This window comes from Nematolebias whitei, chromosome 9 (genome assembly GCF_014905685.2).
Source record: "Nematolebias whitei isolate Nwh7 chromosome 9, NemWhi1, whole genome shotgun sequence".
NCBI classification, from domain to species: Eukaryota; Metazoa; Chordata; class Actinopteri; order Cyprinodontiformes; family Rivulidae; genus Nematolebias; species Nematolebias whitei.
Genome location: NC_056506.1, coordinates 564,021 through 588,760, shown reverse-complemented (window position 1 = coordinate 588,760; position 24,740 = coordinate 564,021). Strand labels below are relative to the sequence as shown.

The following is a 24,740-nucleotide window of genomic DNA, read 5'->3' as shown; positions in this document are numbered from 1 at the left end:
TAGAGAAGGTGTAGAGGCCACCTCATGTCCTCTAGGCGGTGTGCTGTCCTTTCTGCAGCAGCAGATAGACAGAAATCTGGCGTTTAGCATGATTAAACGTATGCTACAGCCATCTCTTCCTGTCACAAGGTTTTCAGGGTCAGAACAGTTTTTAATCATCCACTGATGAAGCGTTTTTTAAGGTGTTCAAAGATGCAGACCTGTTTCACGCCCACTTGTTCCACCGTGGGATTTAACGCTGGTCTTGCGAGCCCTGATCTAGGCTCCATCTGAGCTATTGAATCAGGTTCCAATTAAATACTTGTCTCTTAAAACAGCCCTGCTGCTGGCTTTAACATCCGCTAAGAGGCTGAGAGATTATCTGCCCTCTATGTCGACCCGTCGTGTCTTGGAACTCAGGCTGATGGTAGCTCAGCTAATCTAAGACCAAATCCAGTTTTATGCCTAAACATCAATAGCTCTTTAAATTAAGAGTGATATCATTGACTGACTGGAGCAGTGGGTGGGCATCACAGGGTCAGCCCTTAAATGGTTTGGGTCCTACCTCTCTGACAGAACCTTCTGTGTCAATATCAAAGATTTTAGTTCGGCATCGACAGCGCTCCAGTGGGGGGTACCGCAGGGGTCCATCCTCGGTCCCCTTCTCTTTTCTTTATACCTGCTGCCACTAGGTGCTATCTTCCGCAAACACAACATACCCTTTCATTTCTACGCCGATGATTGCCAAATTTACTTCCCCCTGAGGCACAGAGGCACACGCTCTATTCAGCCTCTTCTTGACTGCCTGGCTGACATCCGGGACTGGATGGCTTTAAACTTCTTAAGCTTCAATGAGAAGAAGTCTGAAGTCATGCTGTTCCATCCCAGTGGCTCACTCATGAACCATGACATTGACCTTTTCTCTCTAGCCCCGCTAGAGAAACAAAAGGTGACTAATCTGGGGGTGATAATGGACCCGTCCTTAAAACTCAACAGTCACGTAAACATGATGGTCAAATCCTGTTTTTTTCAGCTGAGACGCTGTCTAAGCTGAAGCCTATACTCTCCAAAAAGAACCTTGAGACAGTGATCCACGCCTTCATAACATCTAGGCTTGATTACTGCAATTCACTTCTGTTTGGAATCAGTCAGTCCTCCATTGCTCGTCTACAACTGGTCCAAAATGCTGCAGCCCGATTTTTAACTGGTACAGGCTATAGAGAGCACATCACGCCAGTTTTGGCCTCCCTGCACTGGCTACCCATTCACCTTCGGATCCAATTCAAAATTCTCATGTATGTTTTTAAATCACTGAACAGTTCCGCCCCATCCTATCTCACTGATCTTCTGCAGCCATATGTCCCACCGCGCTCTCTGAGGTCAGCAGACCAGATGCTTCTCTCAGTCGCAGAAACCCATCGTAAGCTCAGAGGTGACAGGGCTTTCTCTGTTGCAGGTCCACGACTGTGGAATGAGTTGCCACTGAGTGTCCGGCAGGCTCCCACACTCTCAGTCTTTAAGTCTCACTTGAAGACCCACTTCTATTCGCTTGCCTTTAACATGGTGTGATTTGTTTTGGTCCGGTCTGTTCTCTACTCTGTTGGCCATTTTAGTTAGCTTCTGCTGCTATTTGTATCTGTATTTCTATTTTATGTTTTCCTGTCCACTGTGCATGTTTGTTTTCTTTTGTACAGCACTTTGGTTGGCCTTGTTGCTGTTTTAAGTGCTCTATAAATAAATTGGTATGGTATGGTATCATTGGAGTGGCTCCCCCCCACCCCCCCAATCAGAAGAAGAAGCATCTTTCATCTTCTCTGTCCTGTGCGTTGACGTGTTACATAGCGCGCACATCTGCAATGCATCAAACTCAACATTTGTTTGTGCATTATAGAGATGCATCTGTAGGTTGCCCGTTATCCACCCAGCTCCTGTCACACTGGTTGTGAGGCTATTTCTGAAGCCTATAGATCATCAGAGTTAGAGCCTTCAGTCAACCTCAGGGCGCACTCGACCAGAGGTATCACATCTTCGACTGCTTTGCATAATGGTATGACAATGCAGGATATTTGCACTGCGGCTGCGTGGTCAACACCCTGCTCATTTATTCACTTATCTACGTGATGTGATGGCTCATTCCATTACATATTCTGTTCTGAGTGGTTTAACAGAATTAATATTATTGTTTCTTGGAACTCTGTTTAACTCACATTTGTCTGCATGCATTACAGTGTGAGATATCAGTCACAAGTTGTGACTGTTATTTTGGTTCTATTGTCATTAATCAGTTCATGACTATTGTTACCAATCAGTTCAATTGATTATTAATCAGCTCTCTGGTTTTTATTAATCTGTTCATACTGTTCAGCCGTGAACTGGTTGGTTCACGGCTCCTTTCAGCATTTCTCCCCTCCGTTGAAATTTTTTCCGGGGCGTTCATGCATTCAGAACGCATATTTACACATCATGTGTCTGTGCATGGTACACATAATTACGCAACGCGTATTTACGCACATGGAGAGCTGAGTGACAAGACGTTTTTAGGGCAAGCTTCCACTTCATACGGTGTTCGAATGGACCCAGTGAGGCGAGTACCACATCTGCTTCGCCCTTAACCCGCTAAGCGACAGCTTTAAAGGGCAAAGCCTATATGAAATAGAACGTTGGTTACGTACTGTAACCCCAGATTCTATGAATATAGGCGTAGCACTTTAAGCGTCCGGCCTCACTGGGTCCTAAGTGGCTGAAGAAAAAGCTATTTGGGAGCCGATTACCCGCTGTTAACGTAATTTATACGGACCGGTTGGGGCCCACACAGCAGGTAGGCGTGGACTAAATTTTTCAGTTTAATGCTCAACATGATGGGATAAAACCCACTAAGCGACAGCTTTAAAGGGCTACGCCTATATTCATAGAATCTGGGGTTACAGTACGTAACCAACGTTTCAAGCTGCACATGACCTGCTCTAGAGAAGATAGAGTGATGGGTTCAATATGGTCAAATGGAGCTACAGATTGAGGTGGGACGGATGGGTCATGAGTTGGAGGGGAAATGAGAGCCCTGGTGGTTGCAATTTTTTCCAAAAAGAAATGTAAGAAGTTGTCACACAGCTCAGTTGAGGCTTCCAGAGGTGATGGTTCAGTGAGGTGGAGAACAAATGTGAGAGAGAAAAGGATTTTAGGAGAGAAGAAAGTAATGAGAGGCGTGATAACAGGAATACCAGTAAATGAAGATCTAGAAAAGCTTAAAAAGAGCATTCAGGGTGCAGAGGTGAATCACATCAAAAGATTATTAAGAACAATAAATGGAGAAAGAACTAAAAGCCTGTCGATAATGATTGAATTTCAAAATCATGTACTTCCAGAGAAGGTTAAGATCGGGTTCATGAGCTTTCCAGTTAGGCCTCATGTCCCTCCCCCACTCAGGTGTTATAGGTGTCAAAGATATGGACACATTGCAGCTGTGTGTAAGGGACGGCAAAGGTGTCCAAGATGTCGGGGTGATCATAGATATGAGGAGTGTGGTGACAATGTTCAAGATAAATATTGTAATTTTGGGGGACAGCATAGAATGACTTTTGGAGGATGTGAAATTAGGAAAAAGGCCATTAAAGTGGAGCAAATGAAAACATTCAATAATATCAGCTATGCTGAAGCTGTGAAAAAAGTTCAAGAACAAACTGGAAGCAAAGAGATGAGTGTACAACAAAACCCAACATCCCAGTTACCAAAAGAGAGACCTGAACCTACAATTACAGTGGAGAGGATCATGTTGTTCATTGCGTATGTGATTAACTGTGCAGACCAGGTAAAGTACAAAACAGAGAAAATTAAAATAATAGTTAAAGGAGCAGAACATTTTTTTGGTATAAAATACATTTCATGGGAGCATATTAAAAAAGAACTGGGAGGAAACGGGAAGTCGGGGACATCAGGAGAGGGGGCACTCTGATTATTCTACAGCGGAACGCTCGAAGTTTAACCGCAAATGGACAAGAATTTAAAGGCTTCATTAAAAATCTCAACAACAAACCAGACATAATATGTATTCAGGAAACTTGTGTTAGAAAACTGGCATCCAGGCAGAAGAAGCCAGTTATAATAAGTTGAAATCAGACTATATTCAAACCAATGCTGCTAAACGGTACCTTAAAGTTTGTTAACAGTTTGCATGACATTAGTAGATGTTTGTTTCTATCCTTTTTTAATAGCTTTATTAGTTACTCATTGCTGACAGAATGTGTGAAACAAAGAAAGGCCTGTACCCAATCTCAAGGAGAAGAAGAGCTAGATCAAGAATAAATTGTGCGACCCCCCTGTGGGCCTGGTAATGAAGAAAAGACATTAACAACTTTCAAGCTAATTAAGAAAAGACATTAACAGCTTTCAAGCTAATTAGGAAAATACATTAACAGCTTCCAAGCTAATGAAGAAAGGACATTAACAGCTTTCAGAGCGATTAGATTGAAAAGTAAACTTTGAAAAGTAAACGCCTGATGCACCCTCTGAGCGTGGTCTCATATGTCCCAATCTCGAGAATACACAAGACAACTCCCCTGCTGATTTGGTAATGGGAGGAAAAGCATTAACAGCTTTTAAAATTGATTAAATTAAAAAGTAAACTTTGGAAAGTAAGCGCCTGATGCACCCCCTGGGCATGGTCTCATATGTCCCAATGAGAGGAGTGATTGGTTGAGGCGTATAGTGAAACATTTGAACCTCCTTAGGGGAGGGGGAAAGTGTATAAAAGTCCCTTGGTCAGGCAGAACAGGGCACAAGCAAGCCAGAGGAAGAGAAGAGCAGAAAGGACTTCAGCACGCAGCTCGGAGGGCAGGGGCACCCGAAGGAGATGGAACACGCCGGTCTAAGACGAGCCTTGGATTTATGTCTGGTCTCTCTGAGACGAGATCAGACCTAACTCTTCACTTGTTAAGACGAGACCAGGATTATTCCCTCCTCCTATCTGCTTGGCCCGGGTATGTCCAAAGCCTCATTCCTTCCAATTTGGGATAGCTGCGCTGCGTAGGGAAGGCCTGTATCCCCCTCCTGGGGAGCAGGAGATTTGCCTTTTACCCGTGCGAAAAATTTCTATTAGAATCGTCCTAAAGATCAGGGTAAGAGGACTTCCCGGTCCGACTGCTCCAAACTAATTAATCTGTCAGATCAGGGCAAGTATTTAAGAAAAATCAGAGAGAACCAAACTGGGTTTAGTGAGAGAATGCTCAGAGGTGCATTCAAGCGTTGAGGCATTTTTGAGGAAAAAGAACATCTGTCAGCTTGAGTGGTGAACTGAGGTGGTTTATGCAGGTCTCCAAGGGCTCTTGGAGATACATTGATTTATTGTCCGCCTGGTTATTGTAGATGAACATATATCTGTGATATATTCATAAATTAAACGGATTCTTTCATTTTTCTGGACTGAATAATATCGTGCATTGAATAATTAAATGTAACGTGAGATGTTAATTTTCTTTGACCCATCAAATGAATGTGGTCATTTATTAACAGAATCAAAGTTTAACATCAAACATTTACATTAATTTGGCAAATTGATTTCAACAACAACATAGCTTAGTTAGCAAGCTTTACAATTAGGAAACCATACGGCCATGATTTCCCTTGCAACTTTAAACCAGACATTTCTGAAAATATCTGGATGAATTACTGGCAAGATAGAAGAGTTTTAAAGATGGGAAATTGAGGGAGTTTAAAGAGAGAGAGAAGATGGATGAGGGGTTGTTATGTGTCGGTATAAGAACGGCACTCTCCATCCGAACCCAGTTTTGCCCCGGTACGCTTCGGTAGGAAATAGACTCGTTACCTCTCTGAAGATGAATCAGCTGGTACGGAGTTCCATTTAACGCTACCATTTCCAGCGTCTCCGTAGGATGGTTGGGAAACGGCCGGAGTAGTGACGGTACTTAGTGCAGCACACGTTCACCTCACGGGTGGGCTCACATGAATTGTGAGTCCGTCAGAGTTTCCACTCAGATGTGGAAGATTGCATAATTCCCACAAGACTCGGAAGAACTTCGGATCATGTCTGGAACCTCCTGTTCTCTCCAGCACTTTTTCTGTTCGGTTCTGCTCCCCGAACTGAACTGCTCTCCCACCGCACTCCACTGGTTGAAACTAGGAAGTGTCGACATTTAAAGAGTTCTGTTTCCAGTTCATTTGGGAAGTTCCTGATTGGCTGAAAGCGCTAATCAGGGGTGTGTTTTTGTGACGTAAGAGGTCACTAGAAGTCAGAAAAACAGAAAGAATGTTTTGGAACAGACAGAAAATGTTTTTGAGACAGACAAGAGAAATGTTTAGGCGAGTTGGGAGGAAACAGGTGCCAGCTTCTCTATTTATGTCTGAGAGGATTTAAAAACATGACAGTTCGTTCCAACAAACTTGTTTGCGTTTGTCTCCAACCTTAGACCAACTTACACTTGCTCATTTCAGACAGAAAATCAGAAAATGCATAATTACTCTGTAACACATTCTAACTTGATTTCTACTTTGAATTAGGATTAAAAATTCATTAATACTGTTTCACAGTTGATTTAAAATGAGTAGTTCACTTCAAAATTTAAAAATGGTTTGAACTAAACACACTTTGATTATCAAGAAAATAGTAATGATAATAAAAAAGAGAGTGTTCTTTCAATTGATCAGTGCAGGACACTTAGAAAGTCTCTGGATGAACTTAATTTTGTGTTTCTGGACTCAAATCAATGAAATAACAGTTCTTGTCCCAGAAAGGCCCTCAGGGCCAGATTTGACCTGAGGCTTAGTTCACTACATTATAAAGTGTTTTTCTCTATTATCATGTATGAGTATCTGTAGTGAAATTATGCTTGTCGCTGTATTCCCTTGCAAAATTATTAATTAAAGCAAAGCAAAACGTATAAATCTTGACTATTATTTCACCTTTATTGAGCAGAATACATGGCGAGGCTTGGTTCCACTTTAACATCTGATAATTAGGAGTTTTTTAACGGTTTCCTGGCAAGAAAGTGTAAAACAACACCCCTGGGTCCTTTTCCTAGACTCTAAAGATTACCAGAACGGATAACAATTGCAACGCTAAAATAAGAGGTGGGCGACCGTGAACGCGTGTTTCTCCGTGCCAGCCGGCCCAACCCTGCTGCTTGGACGGGACGAGGAACGGAGTGAGACTTGGGTGTGACTCGCGGAAGAAGGTCGTTAATATTCTGGATGAGTCACCTCATCACAGCCTTCATGAGACTGTCTTAGGGAGCTGCAGGTAATACCACGGCGCTAAGGTTAGTTTTTAGACCCCTTGGAGGAGAGGCTGCGAGCGAGGACCTGTCATTTCGCCAGTGACTGCCTCGCTACGGGAAAGCGATACACTTGGCTCAAACCAACTTTAGACTTTGTTATTAAAGGATATACTGGTGTACGCAGAGATAGAAGTGAGACCCAGGGAGGGGGATGTGTAACATTTGTAAAAACAGGAATGCACTTTAGATTGTTAGCAAAAGGAACTCATTTAGAATAAATATATAGTTGTTGAAGTTTGGGACAGGAAGGAAAGCATCAAAGTAATAAATTTTTACAATCCTTACAAAAGACTTTCACATGAATCAATGGAAGAACTCTATAGTTATTTAAATGGAAATATCTTTTGGTGTGGTGATTTTAATGCACATAACTCATTGTGGGGTACTAAGAATGATGGTAATGGAACAATTATTGAAGAATTAATGGAAAATAAAAATCTTGTGTGTTTAAAAGATGGTAAAGGTACAAGAGTTGATATGAGAACAGGTATGGAATCGGCAATTGATCTCACAATAATATCAAATTCAATAGCAGGAATTAGTTCATGGCAGACAGTTAAAGATACAACAATAGGAAGCAATCACTATCCCATAATTACAGAAATAAAATTGGATATTGAAAAATAAAATTGGATATTGAAAAATATAAGACCGGTGGTTTGCAGAAATGGTGTTTTGGTAGTGCTGATTGGGAAACATTTAGACGTGTAAGTGATCAGGAATTGGAAAGAATTAATGTGAATATGTAAGTTGATCAGCTAAATGTCTCTGTCATGCAGTCATACAGGCTGCTGACAAATCTATAAAGAAGAAAGGAGGTGAGGGCTGTAAAAAGAATTTTCCATGGTGGACAAAGGAGTGTGATGAAGTAATAAAAAGTCGAAATAAAGCTTTTAAAATGTTAAAAAGGAATCACAGCTCCCAAAATCTTATTGAATACAAGAGATGTCAAGCCATTGTGAAAAGAACTATTAAAAGTGCAAAAAGGGATTATTGGAGGCATTTCTGTAATTCAGTAGGAAGAGAAACTGGGATTAATAAAGTATGGACAATGATAAGAAGAATGAATGGAATTAAAAGAGAATATGGTTATCCAGTATTAAGCAATGGTCAAATTACAGCAGTAAAAGATGAAGAAAAGGCAGATCTGATGGCTAAAACCTTTACTAAAATACAGGTCCTTTTAAAAAAAATTAGCATATTGTGATAAAGGTCATTATTATCCATAATGTAATGATAAAAATGAAACTTTCATATATTTCAGATTCATTGCACACCAACTGAAATATTTCAGGTCTTTAATTGTTTTAATACTAATGATTATGGCATACAGCTCATGAAAACCCAAAATGCCTGTCCCAAAAAATTAGCATATCATGAAAAGGTTCTCTAAACAAGCTATTAACCTAACCATCTGAATCAACGACGCAACTCTAAACACCTGCAAAACATTCCTGAGGCTTTAAAAAACTCCCAGCCTTGTTCATTACTCAAAACCGCAATCATGGGTAAGACTGCCGACCTGACTGCTGTCCAGAAGGCCATCATTGACACCCTCAAGCAAGAGGGTAAGACACAGAAAGAAATTGCTGAACGAATAGGCTGTTCCCAGAGTGCTTTATCAAGGCACCTCAGTGGGAAGTCTGTGGGAAGGGAAAAGTGTGGCAGAAAACGTTGAACAACGAGAAGAGGTGACAGGGCCCTGAGGAGGATTGTGGAGAAGGGCTGATTCTAGACCTTGGGGGACCTGCGGAAGCAGTGGACTGAGTCTGGAGTAGAAACATCCAGAGCCACTGTGCACAGGCGTGTGCATGAAATGGGCTACAGGTGCCGCATTCCCCAGGTCAAGTCACTTTTGAACCAGAAACAGCAGCAGAAGCACCTGACCTGGGCTACAGAGAAGCAGCACTGGACTGTTGCTCAGTGGTCCAAAGTACTTTTTTCGGACAAAAGCAAATTTTGCATGTCATTCGGAAATCAAGGTGCCAGAGTCTGGAGGAAGACTGGGGAGAAGGAAATGCCAAAATGCCAGAAGTCCAGTGTGAAGCACCCACAGTCAGTGATGATCTGGGGTGCCATGTCAGCTGCTGGTGTTGGTCCACTGTGTTTTATCAAGGGCAGGGTCAATGCAGATAGCTATCAGGAGATTTTGGAGCACTTCATGCTTCCATCTGCTGAAAAGCTTTATGGAGATGAAGATTTCATTTTTCAGCATGACCTGGCACCTGCTCACAGTGCCAAAACCACTGGTAAATGGTTTACTGACCATGGTATTACTGTGCTCAATTGGCCTGCCAACTCTCCTGACCTGAACCTCATAGAGAACCTGTGGGATATTGTGAAGAGAAAGTTGAGAGACGCAAGACCCAACACTCTGGATGAGCTTAAGGCCACTATCGAAGCATCCTGGGCCTCCATAACACCTCAGCAGTGCCACTTGCCTCCATGCCACGCCGCATTGAAGCAGTCATTCATGCAAAAGGATTCCCGACCAAGTATTGAGTGCATAACTGAACATGATTATTTGAAGGTTGGCGTTTTTTGTATTAAAAACACTTGTCTTTCATTGGTGGGATGAAATATGCTATTTTTTGGGACAGGCATTTTGGGTTTTCATGAGCTGTATGCCATAATCATCAGTATTAAAACAATTAAAGACCTGAAATATTTCAGTTGGTGTGCAATGAATCTGAAATATATGAAAGTTTCATTTTTATCATTACATTATGGAAAATAATGACCTTTATCACAATATGCAAATTTTTTGAGGAGGACCTGTACATAGTTCAGATAATATTACTTTGGAAGGGAAAAAGGGAAGAGAAATGACAATGATAGAGAATAGAGAGATATTGGAGCATGTAGAGGATGGAAATTATCTATTAAACGTTCCTTTTACAAAATCAGAACTAAATCGAGCCCTACAGAAATTTAAGCTAACAACACCTGGGAAAGATCAGATGTGTTATTTAATGGTGAAATATCTTAGTGAATCCTCTAAAGACATTTTATTGGATCTTTATAATAAAGTTTGGGAGAATGGAAAATTACCACAGGGATGGAAAGAAGCAGTGATAATACCAATACACAAGCCAGGCAAAGATGACACAAACCCAGAACATTACAGATGTAGTGAACTAGGCCTCCGACAACAATCTGTCTCTGAAGACCTTCATGGGACAGGAACTGTTATTTCATTGATTTGAATCCAGAAATACAAATTAGCTCATCAAGCGAATATTTAATTGTATCCTGAATTAATCAATTGAAAGAACACTCTTCTTTTTTACATTAGCATTACTATTTTAGAATATCTTGATAATCAAAGTGTTTAGTTCATACGATTTCTAAATGTTGAAGTGAACCACTCATTTTTAATCAACTGTGAAACAGTATTAATGATTTTTAAACCTCATTAGACTTAGAAATCATTTTAAATGTCTATTTACAAAGTAATTGTACAATTTGATCTTCTGTCTGAATGAGGAGTAGTGATGTCGGTCAGAAGTCAGGGATGTCGGTCAATAGTCAGAAAGCAAGTTATTAGAACGAAATGTCTTGTTTTTAAACCTAGCAGACAGTAAATAACTTCGACTGGCATCTGCGCTTGTCTCACTTCGCCATAACGTTCCTGTCTGTACCAACCGTGTATAAACATTCCTGCTGTCTTTTTGACTTTTAATAACCCTCTGACATCACTGAAACACCGCCCCTGCTGGTTGTTTCAACCAATCAGGAAGTACCGATTGACCGGAAGTGAGTACTCTTTAAAAGTCAACACTTCCTAGAACTATTCAGTCTTCTTAGAGTCTTCTGAGTCTTTGACCGAAGTCTTCCTAGAGTTTTTCACTGGAGTCTTCCACTTCGGTGTGGAACTTCGGACTCAGTCTTACTCAGTCTTTCATGGAGTCTTCCACTTCTGAGTGGAATATCTGACGGAAGTTCCTGAGAGTTCCTAAGGAACTTTCAGATTTAATCAATAGCTGATGGATTTGACCATGAGACGAGGGTCCGTCCATCCCAGCTGGAGTCACAGCGCCTCGCTGTGAACTCACCCGGGCGTAACGCCCTACAACTTCGAAGGAAGCTTGTTCTGTTGAACGGAGTAAATCATCATGACTTCTGATGATGACCAGCCACTCTGACCGGAGACGCTGAAAGGTAGCGTGCATAGGGACATCTAGACCGGAGCTGTCCATCAACTGCAAAAGTAAAGAGACGTCACGAGTTGTTACGTATTAAGTGGACTGGGGGTTTGAGCTGGCGTTGAAAGAAGCGTGCTATATCTGGTCAACAAAACATACATCTACTTTCATCCATCTTCCTTTTAAACTTCTCCATTCCTTCCCTTAAACGTTTCTATTTTGCCAGTAACCTAGATGCCTCAATCAGTAATGTTATGTTGTCTTGTTAGTAAAGCGTGCCAAGTTTTATTAATCAGAAACAGATCAGCAAATCAATGTGTACATGTCTTGATGTTAAATTTTGATTCTGTTAAATAAATGACCGCATTTATTCTGATGGGTCAAAGAAAAATGGTGTCTCATGTCACTGATTAAACAATCCTCACAGTTATCTCGGTCACATGGCATTAATTTAACTCGAAAAAGAAAGAATCCGTTGTATTTAAATAATTAATATTCTTTGTGCTTGAACTAGCTTTAAGAATAATTAATTAGTAGTGAACTACAGAAAAGCTGTCCCTGCTTCACTACACAGATCGACTGCATTAACGTCTAATATATGCAAAATAATGGAGAAAACGATTGAAGACAGGTTGATTTACTATATAGAATCAAAAGGATATATGTCACAATATCAAAGTGGTTTTAGGAGAGGTAGAAACACCATGGATTCAGTTTTAAGTTTGGAATTTGAAATCAGAAAAGCCCAAATTAAAAACAGAGTATTGTAGCAATGTTTTTTGATATTGAAAAAGCGTATGATATGATGTGGAAAGAAGGTTTATTAATCAAAATTGGAAATATAGGCATTACAGCACGGATGTACAGATGGATAAAATATTTTCTTACCAGGAGACAAATACAAGTAAGGATAGGAAACCATTATTCAGAGAAACACATTGTAGAAAACGGAACTCCACAAGGGTGTGTAATAAGTCCTATATTGATTACAATAATGATAAATGATGTGTTTCAAAATATACAGGTCCTTCTAAAAAAATTAGCATATTGTGATAAAGGTCATTATTTTCCATAATGTAATGATAAAAATGAAACTTTCATATATTTCAGATTCATTGCACACCAACTGAAATATTTCAGGTCTTTAATTGTTTTTATACTGATGATTATTGCAAACAGCTCATGAAAACCCAAAATGCCTGTCTCAAAAAATTAGCATATCATGAAAAGGTTCTCTAAACAAGCTATTAACCTAACCATCTGAATCATCAACGTAACTCTAAACACCTGCAAACGATTCCTGAGGCTTTAAAAACTCCCAGCCTTGTTCATTACTCAAAACCGCAATCATGGGTAAGACTGCCGACCTGACTGCTGTCCAGAAGGCCATCATTGACACCCTCAAGCAAGAGGGTAAGACACAGAAAGAAATTGCTGAACGAATAGGCTGTTCCCAGAGTGCTGTATCAAGGCACCTCAGTGGGAAGTCTGTGGGAAGGGAAAAGTGTGGCAGAAAACGCTGCAGAACGAGAAGAGGTGACCGGACCCTGAGGAGGATTGTGGAGAAGGGCCGATTCCAGACCTTGGGGGACCTGTGGAAGCAGTGGACTGAGTCTGGAGTAGAAACATCCAGAGCCACCGTGCACAGGCGTGTGTAGGAAATGGGCTACAGGTGCCGCATTCCCCAGGTCAAGTCACTGTTGAACCAGAAACAGCGGCAGAAGCGCCTGACCTGGGCTACAGAGAAGCAACACTGGACTGTTGCTCAGCGGTCCAAAGTACTTTTTTCGGACAAAAGCAAATTTTGCATGTCATTCGGAAATCAAGGTGCCAGAGTCTGGAGGAAGACTGGGGAGAAGGAAATGCCAAAATGCAAGAAGTCCAGTGTGAAGCACCCACAGTCAGTGATGGTCTGGGGTGCCATGTCAGCTGCTAGTGTTGGTCCACTGTGTTTTATCAAGCGTAGGGTCAATGCAGATAGCTATCAGGAGATTTTGGAGCACTTCATGCTTCCATCTGCTGAAAACCTTTATGGAGATGAAGATTTCATTTTTCAGCATGACCTGGCACCTGCTCACAGTGCCAAAACCACTGATAAATGGTTTACTGACCATGGTATTACTGTGCTCAATTGGCCTGCCAACTCTCCTGACCTGAACCCCATAGAGAACCTGAGGGATATTGTGAAGATAAAGTTGAGATATGCAAGACCCAACACTCTGGATGAGCTTAAGGCCACTATCAAAGCATCCTGGGCCTCCATAACACCTCAGCAGTGCCACAGGCTGATTGCCTCCATGCCACGCCGCATTGAAGCAGCCATTCATGCAAAAGGATTCCCGACCAAGTACTGAGTGCATAACTGAACATGATTATTTGAAGGTAGGCGTTTTTTGTATTAAAAACACTTGTCTTTCATTGGTGGGATGAAATGTGCAAATTTTTTAGTACAGGCATTTGGGGTTTTCATGAGCTGTATGCCATAATCATCAGTATTAAAACAATTAAAGACCTGAAATATTTCAGTTGGTGTGCAATGAATCTGAAATATATGGAAGTTTCATTTTTATCATTACATTATGGAAAATAATGACCTTTATCACAATATGCTAATTTTTTGAGAAGGACCTGTATCTACAGGGATGGGTTTTTCTCTTTTTGCTGATGACGGAGCAATGTGGAAGAGGGGAAGGAACTTAGAGTTTATTACTAGAAAAATGCAATAAGCTATTTCTAAAGTTGAAAAATGGTCATACAAGTGGGGATTTAAATTTTCAGTAGGAAAGACTAAGACAATGTTGTTTACAAGGAAAAAAATTGGAGATGATATTAAACTAAAGTTATATAACCAAGAACTAGAAAAAGTGAAGCAATTTAAATTTATCGGGGTCTGGTTTGATGAGAGGATTGCATGGACTATACATATACAGAAAGTTTTAGATAAATGCAAGAAGGTGTTAAATATCATGAGATGTTTAACTGGAAGTGACTGGGGGGCAGATAGGAAAGCACTTAAGGCTATATATACAGGATTAATTTGATCAGTACTAGACTATGGAAGCATTGTTTATAATTCAGCAGCAGATACAACGTTGCAAAAGTTAGACCATATTCAATATCAAGCATTGAGACTGTGTATAGGCGCAATGAGATCTACCCCAACATCATCATTACTGGTAGAAATGGGAGAAATACCACTCAAAATTAGAAGAGAACAACTAACACTAAATTACTGGGCTAATCTGAGAGGTCATGGACAGGATCATCCAACACAAGAGACAGTTAAACCATCCATCCATCCATCCATCCATCCATTTTCTTTACCCGCTTATTCCATTTTGGGTCATAGGGGTCGTCGGTGCCCATGTCCAGCAATCACTGTGCGAGGGGCGGGGTACACCCTGGACGGGTTGCAAGTCCATCACAGGGCCACATAGAGACAAACGAGACAAACAAACATTCAGTCTCTCATTCACACCTAGGGACAATTTAGAGTTACCAATCAGCCTAACATGCATGTTTTTGGTCTGTGGGAGGAAACTGGAGCACCCAGAGAAAACCCACGCATGCACGGAGAGAACATGCAAACTCCACCCAGAAAAGCCCCTGGACCGGGGTTTGAACCAGGGACCTGCTCGCTGAGAGGCAGCAGCTCTACCAATTGCACCACCGTGCTGCCCTGACAGTTAAACCTTGCTGGGAAAAAGAAGTAAAAGATATTAGAAATTTTGGTTGGACTGTGAACAAGAAAACAACAGAACTCAAAATAGATCAGATCAATATAAGTCAAACAACTCCATTTCCAGTAATACCACCTTGGATACTTCCAGATGCCATGGTAGATTTTACATTATTGAAAAAAAGAAATGAGAATAATGGATTCATTTTAAATTAAAGTACGGTACAGAACCATATCGATACATATTACAGCTATGTTCAAATTTACACTGATGTTTCCAAGAACTTAGTAAATAAAGTAGTTGTAGCTTTCATTGTTCCAGAGTTCAACATCAAAGTTAGATAAAGAAGTAAAGATGAACTTTCAGTGAACACAGGAGAAATGCTCGCAATATTATTAACCATTCAGTGGGTTGAAGAAACAAGACCATTGAGATCAGTGATTTGTTCAGACTCCAGTTCATCATTAGTCAGTTACCAGTGTAACCATTCAGAAAGCAGGCCAGATTTTTTTAATAGAAATTCAACAGACACTATACAGAATAAATATGATGGGTCTAATGATACATTTTTTATGGATACCAGCTCATTATGGTGTTACAGGAAATGAAATGGCAGATAAAGCTGCAAAGTAAGCCACTAGAAATACATCAGTGGAGTTAGTAGTTCATTTTAGTAAAACAGAAATAAAACTTTTAATAAAACAGAAAATGAAGGATAAATGGCAAAAGATATGGGAGGAAGAAAAGAAAGGATGCGGGTTCTATAAAATCCAAAAGAAAACTGGAGAAATGAGAAGTACAGGGAGGACGAAGAGAGAAGAGATTATTCTCGTCTCAGATTTTGGCATACTGGGTTAAACAGCACTTTTTTTATTTTAGGGCTACACTGCAGTGGTAAATTTGAGTACTGTGGAGCAGATGAGACAGTAGAACATGTAATGTTACACTGTCAAAAGTATGAGGAAGAAAGACGACTGTTGATTCAAACTTTAAATAAAATTAAAGTAAAACTAGATTTAATTGATTTATTCAGAAATAACTCGAATAGTAAAATTTATCAGATAATCTTTAGTTATCTTAAATTAACAGAGTTATTTAAGAGAATTTAATCCTTGAGTGACATTTTGGTCCACACTCCTTACCAGTCGGTGGCGGTAATACACCAATTTCATTGTTTGCCAACCACCAATAAACCTCGAAGAAGAAGTCCTTCAGTGCCAGAGTGTTAAACTTTAATTCATAGCCCTTTGAGCTCTCTCTATTTTGTTGTTTAATCGATCTCCTTACTTTTGTTAATTTGGTGCTCTTACCCTGAACCCCAGGTTATTCCTGCCTCCATTTTGGATTCCATTCCTACCCAGTCATCTGCAAACTTCTGCCATTCCTGGATCATCTTTAAACCTTGGCTGTTTGCTGGACTCCTCATTCCACCTGTGTTCTGATCAAGCCTGTGCTGTCCTCCACCGAGCCACTTGGCATTAATCACAACCATCTATCATCAGTCTTCTCTTTGTATTTCTACTGGTAAACATTAAATACCAATCTCCAACCATCTCGGATCCCACTCACCTCTCCCTGGCTGATAACCCCGCAACCTCAAGTAAGCAGTCTTCTTTTTTTCAATCATTCAAGAACTCAACCCTCTACTCACCTCTCCTCTGTTTGTCTTCAGAGACCCGGTTAGCAGTTTGGACCTCGTTGGCTCCCAGGTCCATACCTTCCCTGAACGACATCTCCTATTACCATTCATTTGATTGAAATAAATTCTTAAACATTTATTGGTTTCTCTGAGAGCTTTACTGCATGTGGTTCAAACAATTGCCTAAAACCATGACAATATGCTTCCATTAAGTAAAATTATTAAACAGCATGGGATGAATTTTCATTGTTATGCTGATGACACCACACTTATATTTGTCCATTAAACCCAAAGATTCCAATCAGCTACTTGGACTACAAGCATGTCTTAAAGACATAAAAACCTGGATGACCCTTAATTTTCTCCTGTTGAACACAGACAAGACTGAGGTTTTGGTTTTTGGACCTGAGCACTTTAGGAATGCAATTTTAAGTCTTTCTCCCTCCTTAGATGGCATTATTCTGTCCTCCAGCTCTAATGTTAAAAATCTTGGTGTTATTTTTGATCAGGACATGTCTTTTTCTTTTTATCCCCCAAATTAAAAACATTACTAGAACTTCCTCCTTCCACCTGCATAATATCACTAAAATTGGAAACATCTTATCTAAAAATTATGCAGAAAAACTGGTCCATGCATTTACCACGTCTAGACTGGACTATTGCAATGGTTTATTATCTGGGTGTCCAAATACTTTTTAAAAACGTTTTCAGTTGATCCATAATGCTGCTGCCAGAGTCTTAACTGGAGTTAGTGGGAGAGATCATATCTCTCCCGTTTTAGTTTCTCTCCATTGGCTCCCTGTCAAATCCAGAATAGAATTCAAATTCTTACTTCTAGCCTACAAAAGCTCTCAACAACCTGGCTCCATCTTATACAAACCGGATTCCAAAAAAGTTGGGACACTAAAAAAATTGTGAATAAAAACTGAATGCAATGATGTGGAGGTGCCAACATCGAATATTGTATTCAGAATAGAACACAAATCACAGATCAAAAGTTTAAACTGAGAGAATGTATCATTTTAAGAGAAAAATCTGTTGTTTCCAAATTTCATGGCATCAACAAATCCCAAAAAAGTTGGGACAAGTCCATTTTTACCACTGTGTGGCATCCCCCTTCTTCTTGCAACACTCAAGAGACGTCTGGGGACAGAGGAGACCAGTTTCTCAAGTTTAGAAATAGGAATGCTCTCCCATTCATGTCTAATACAGTCCTCTAACTGTTCAATCGTCTTGGGCCTTCTTTGTCGCACCTTCCTCTTTATGATGCGCCAAATGTGAAAGGTCTGGACTGCATGCTGGCCATTTCAGTACCTGGATCCTTCTCCTACGTAGCCATGATGTTGTGATTGCTGCAGAATGTGGTCTGGCATTATCGTGTTGAAAAATGCAGGGTCTTCCCTGAAAGAGATGACGTCTAGATGGGAGCATATGTTGTTCTAGAACCTGAACATAGTTCTCTGCATTAATGGTGCCTTTTCAGACATGCAAGATGCCCATGCTACAAGCGCTCATGCAACCCCATACCATCAGTGATGCAGGCTTCTGAATGGAGCATGGATAACAACTTGGGCTATCCTTGTCCTCTCTGGTCCGGATGACATGGCGTCCCAGTGTTCCATAAAGAACTTCAAATCGTGACTCATCTGACCACAGAACAGTCTTCCATTTTGCCACACTCCATTTTAAATGACCCCTGGCCCAGTGCAAACGTCTGAGCTTGTGGAGCCTGCTTAGAAATGGCTTTCACTTTGCACTGTAGAGTTTCAGCTGGCCACGGCGGATGGCACGGTGGATTGTGTTCACTGACTATGCTTTCTGGAAGTATTCCTGAGCCCATTCTGTTATTTCCTTGACAGTGGCATTCCTGTTTGATGTGCAGTGACGTTTAAGGGCCCGGAGATCACGATCATCCAGTAGAGTTTTACGGACTTGACCCTTACGCACAGCGATTGTTCCAGATTCTCTGAATCTTGTGATGATGTTATGCACGGTTGATGATGATAACTTAAAAGTCTTTGCTATTTTACGCTGGGTAACACCATTCTGGTATTGTTGCACTATCTTTCTGCGCAACAATGGTGGAATTGGTGATCCTCTTACCATCTTGGCTTCTGAGAGACACTGACACTCTGAGAAGCTCTTTTTATACCCAATCATGTTGTCAATTGACCTAATTAGTGTTAATTGGTCTTCCAGCTGTTCGTTATAAGCTGAATTTCCTTTTTACAGCCACTTATTGCTACTTATCCCAACTTTTTTGGGATTTGTTGACACTGTGAAATTTTGAATCGACATATTTTTCCTTTAAAATGTTACATTTACTCAGATTAAACTTTTGATCTGTCATCTATGTGATATTATGAATAAAATATTGACATTTGCCATCTCCACATCATTGCATTCAGTTTTTATTCACAATTTGTTTAGTGTCCCAACTTTTTTGGAATCCGGTTTGTGTTACAGATCTTATTGTTCCATATTTTCCTAACAGAGCACTTCGCTCTCAGGCTGCAGGTTTACTTGTGGTACCTAGAATTTACAAAAACAGAATGGGAGGCAGAACCTTCAGTTATCAGGCTCCTCTCTTGTGGAACCAACTTCCAATTTTTGTCCATGAGGCTGACATATTATCCAGTTTTAAAACTAGGCTCAAGACTTTCCTTTTTGCTAAATCCTATAGTTAGGGTCAGCTTGGGTTTCCTGAGCTGTCCCTTAGTTATGCTGCTAAAGGCTTAGACTGCTGGAGGACAAACTGACCACAATTTTCATTCTACTACTGTCTTTACTTACTCTGCTCAACCTGTTTTGTATTTGTAATTATGTTTTCTACCCTTAAGATGTGTTTTTTTTTTTTTTGTCTTTCAGATACACCTGGACCTATATCTGGACCTACCATTCTGTGTTTGTCTGTCTCTCCTTCCTGTCCTCTCAAACCAGCCAGTCAAAGCAGATGGCCGCTTGTTCTGAGCCTGGTTCTGCTGGAGGTTTCTTCCTTTTTAAAAAGGGAGTTTTTCTTTCCACTGTTGCCACTGTGCTTGCTCAGGATGGGAGACTGCAACGAAGTCAAGATTCAACTTGTCTGCTGGATTCCTTAGATAGAGAGTTTTACTAATTGACTTTTATGTATGTGAATGTTTCTGTAAAGTGCCCTGAGACAACTTTGTTGTGATTTGGTGCTATATTAATAAACTGAATTGAATTAAAAGAACACAGAATGTCATGATTTTAGCTACTTGCCTCCTCTGCTCTTTGCCACTTGCAAGCGCTTTGGCCACGCCCACTTCTCCACTCTGCAAGCTGATCAGCTGTTCAGCTGCAGCAAGAAGTTTATCCTGCAGTAAGGGCTGCACAAAGGTGCAAGAGGAAGCTTTTTCTGCATCTCTAGGATTTATTTTAAATAAACATTCCATGCCAATCGTGCGGTTAATCCATCAATTAGCCAATTGTGTGTCATGTCCAATCTTATTTTGAAAAATCGTGATACAGTGAGTCTGCAATAAACGAACCACAAAGTATCGAGGGACTACTGTATATTTATTTGTGAATGGGTGTATAATGTGCCATATTCTGTATTCTTACTAATGGTAATTCTGCGTACCTGTTGTTTCATTATGGCCATCTTCATGGCGGTCTTGGAGTACTCCACTGATTGGCTGATGATCATTTTTGGAAAATGTTCCGGTGTCTCATCCATCTCTGACAGCATCTTCTCCTCCTGGTCCCTGTGACTATTCTTACTGGAGTCCTCCACGCTCTGAGTCTTGTTGGAAAGCCCTGGCATCTTCTCTTTGGCACTGGCAATGACGCTCAAGGACTTCTGCATAATGGAGGTGCGCAGGTGTATGGGTTTCTTCTCATGGGTCAGGTTGTGAGCGCTAGCTGATTTCCAGAAGAGTGGGACTGACTCTGTGGACGCAGCTGGTTCCAGCCTCAGTGGAGTTCCAGCTGGTTCTAGCTGCTTCTTGGTGTGTTCGTGGCCAATGAGAGAACCTAGAAGAGACCCCTCACCACTGATGCCTACAGGAGCCATCTTTTCTCCTGGAACTGAGCTGGTTTGGCTTCCGGTGTCTGTGTCCTGTTCACAAATATGATCATAGCTGAGGGACTGTGTCAAGCTGGTGACTTTGTCATTCAGGGAGTCGTCTCGAGCTTTTCCTGAGTAAAAATGTGTTCAGTTATAGATCAGTTTTTTAAAAATCAATCCCTTGGATCAGATCTTACAAGGGGATTTGTGGACTCACCTGGATGGCTAGGCTCAAATGGGTTCCTTCTCATTGTGCTGCTTTTGCTGCCGTGCTCGCTGCTATCATCTCGGCTGCACTGGCGGTGTAAGTGCATGGTCTCCGGGATCTCTGTGATCCGTTTCATCAAGGTGCGGCCTAGGCCTTTCTTTGAGTTACGCTTCTTTTGAAGGTGGGGATTGTTAGCGAGCATCTTCTTCCGTTTGTAGACCTCCAGCTGAGCGTACAGCTTCTTCAGCTCATCCTAAAAAAGGGTTTTATTACTGTTGAATCATATTTTGTTCATTACTACAACAGAGTGCTTCTCAACAGTGGGCCTCCAAAAGTATTCAACCCCTCTGCATTCTTCTATTTACCTTAAAACCTATATTATAAATGGCTTTTCTGTTTAAATATACTGTAAACACTGAATAAACACACACACACACACAAACTGAATATAAAATCCAAACCTAATTAGTAAGGTCTACCACTAAGTAGGATACATAATGAAAACCAAGTAACTCTCCACACTGGTCAGAGACAAAGTTGTGGAGAAGATCAGATAAGGCTTGGATTATAAAATAATATTCTAAATCCCAAACATCACAAGAAGGAGCATTAAATCTTTTTTTATGGAAAAAAATGATGCCACCACAGCAAACCTAAGAAGAAATGATAATTTACCAAAACTCACAAAGCATAGACCAATCAAAGATTTTCTTTTCAAAATTATTTACCAAAACGCACATAGGAAACACTCCAGTCCAGTGGAAGGACATGCTGTGGTCAGATGAGACTCAATTTGGTCATCATCACCAGGTCTGGTGAACATCTTGCTGGAGTCGTTTTTCATTTCAGCAGTTCTTCCTCCGATTTTATCCTCAAATGGTGTCCCGATTGAGTTTGTTGATTCCTATAAATATTTGGGTATCGGTCGGCTTACATCTCTCTTTTAAGCTTCATGTGGAAAACTTGGTAAAGAAACTGAAAGATAAACTATGAACGCTCCTACAAGAACCCTGCAGATGTTGGATGCTGCAGATGTTGGATGCTGTCTATCATGGTGCACTAAGATTCATAACTGGCTGTGATTATCGTACCCATCACTGCACCCTGTATTTACTGGTTAACTGGACATCATTAACGTCACACAGTCTCTTTCACTGGTACATTTTCATCTTTAAATCACTTCTTGGTCTGCTGCCTTCATACATCTCCTACATGTGTCTGCATGAGTGCAGCTACTGCGAGCGCTCTCAGGACATTATTACCTGCAGTGCTCCCTCAATGAGGACTGAACTAGGCAAGAGGGCCTTCTCCTACTCCGCTCCTGTTTCTTGCAATACCTTATAAAAACAATTGAAGCTTTCGACCTTGACCTCTCTAAGTAGCTTTAAAATATCCTGATGCATGCTCAATAATCCAGGTAGAAAAATCTAAAAAAGTTAAATCTGGTCCTCTGGACATTCAAAAAAAACCAAAACAAAGCAAAACAACAAAAAATGTAGAAACGTTTCGTCTCTCGTCCGAGAGACTTCTTCAGTCTGAGGTGCTGTTTTCAGTTCAGTCTCTTAAATAGCACCTTCTCAGAGTGGTCCCAGTGGCTTTTAAATCCCAAAATACATTACGGCAAAGACTGATTCATCCCAAAGATCCAGTCCCCCGGCACAAACAGAGTAATGTTGTGTATGTTGTTCAGTGTCAGGAGGGCTGTGATCAGTCTTACATCGGGGAAACTAAACAGCCACTGGCCAAAAGGATGGCCCAGCACAGAAGATCAACATCATCAGGCCAGGACTCTGCGGTCTACACTCATCTCCAGGCCAGCGGTCACTCTTTCAGGGATGAAGATGTTCACATCCTGGACAGAGAGGAACGATGGTTTGAGAGAGGAGTAAAGGAGGCCATCTTTGTGAAAAGAAACCGTCCATCATTAAACAGGGGTGGAGCCTCCAGGTTCAACTGTCCCCCTCTTACAATGCTGTGATTGCTAGTATCACTCAGCCCTCTGTGAACAGTAAACAGCCATCAGTGTGCTAATGATCCATTGTTAGGCTGATGGTCCTTCTTGAGCATGTGATCAGCTGGTTCTGGTTGTCAGCAGCAAAACTGGTTGATCCACTCTGAGAAGGTGCTATTTAAGAGACTGAGCTGAATACAGCACCTCAGACTGAGGAAGTCTCTTGGATGAGAGACGAAACGTTTCTACATTTTTTGTTGTTTTGCTTTTTTTTTTTTTTTTTGAATGTCCAGAGGACCAGATTTAACTTTTTTAGATAGCTTTAAGAATCTGTTGGACTCCTGGCAGGGACCAATGCAGACATGTTCCTGTTTTTAGTTTTCTACATTTGCCTTAGAATCTAGCTGTTTTTTTGTTACCTTTTTCTTTTAGCCATTCTATTTGTTTAAAAAAAAAAAACCTGGAGTATGACTTTTTATAACTGTTTACTGTTGTTGCTGTTGTCCATTGTTGTCATCATTCTTTGTTGAAATCAGGTCTCTCTTGTAAATGAGTCCTCAAGGCTCAATGGGATTTATCTGTCTAAATAAAGGTTGAATGAATGAACAAGCAGTATGACGATGTCTCCCATCGCAGAAGAATTTGAATAGTGAATGTGTGTAGTTTGGAGAAGTGTTTATTCTGGAATGGGATTGAAGAGGAAATGCAAGTAAACCTTAATGTTTTGGATGCAAGACATTCAAATGGGTAGAAGTTACACTGTAGAAGAACAGAGGCCGTTTAAAAAAAAGTTTAGCTCATGGTTAGGCAGCACAAAGAGATGGATCCTGGTGAGCAGAGGGAGCAGTTTTATCCATGGCGCGCTACAATGGCTTTGCCAGGGTGGGGCCATTGGCAATATAAAAACTAGAAAGCAAAATTTCCTCAAAAGGTTAGGGTGGTAGCTGGGTTAACATACATGAATGTATGAATGTATGCATATACGTGCATAAACATATGCATACATATATACATATATATGGGGCGGCTGTGGCTGAGTGGTTAGAGCAGTCTTCCTCCAATGCAAGAGTTGGGGGTTCGAATCCACCAGCAGTCACATGCCGAAGTGTTCCTGGGATAAACACTGAATCCCTCGTTGCCACCGATGTGTGTCCCATCGGTGTATGAATATGATAAAGTTTGATTAGTCTCTTTAGAATAATTTGTTCAATTAGCTTTGTAGAGATCTAGTAGAGTGCTGTATGAAAGGATAAATGAGGATACAGATTGTAGTGTAAAGTGCTTTGAGTATATTGATTAGATAGGAAGGCACTATATAGGTGCAGTCCATTTGCAGTCCATTTGTGTATACCACATGTACCACATGTGGTGGAATGACAAATAAAGAAACATTGACTTTGACCCCATATCCTCTCTATCTGCATCCATATATATCCTCTGTCTTTTTCCTGGAAGCTGTATTTATAACATCCTTCTACCTATATACCCACTGTCCCTCCAATGGACGTATACATACATATATATGCATATATATACATATACATACATATATGCATGTATATACATATATATGCATATATATACATAAATATATGCATATATACATATATAAAAATATATACATATATACATATATATATAAATATATGCATATATACTAATATATATGCATATATATATATATATAAATATATGCATATTTATACATATACATATATATATACATACACATACATATATATACATATATATAAATATATGCATATATATACATACATATATATACATATACATATATATACATATATATAAATATATGCATATA

The 24,740-nt window shown here is 40.5% G+C and overlaps 1 protein-coding gene across 1 annotated transcript in view; it reads right to left on the bottom strand.

The window, feature by feature from the left end:
- gpr158b (G protein-coupled receptor 158b) overlaps positions 1-24,740 on the bottom strand; it is a 496,707-nt gene that overhangs the window by 27,912 nt on the left and 444,055 nt on the right. The window contains exons 11-12 of the mRNA XM_037682052.1: positions 20,974-21,217; positions 20,331-20,887 (exon numbers count right to left, since the gene is read on the bottom strand). Coding sequence (XP_037537980.1) covers positions 20,331-20,887; positions 20,974-21,217 — 801 coding nt within the window. The remainder of the gene's footprint in view (positions 1-20,330; positions 20,888-20,973; positions 21,218-24,740) is intronic.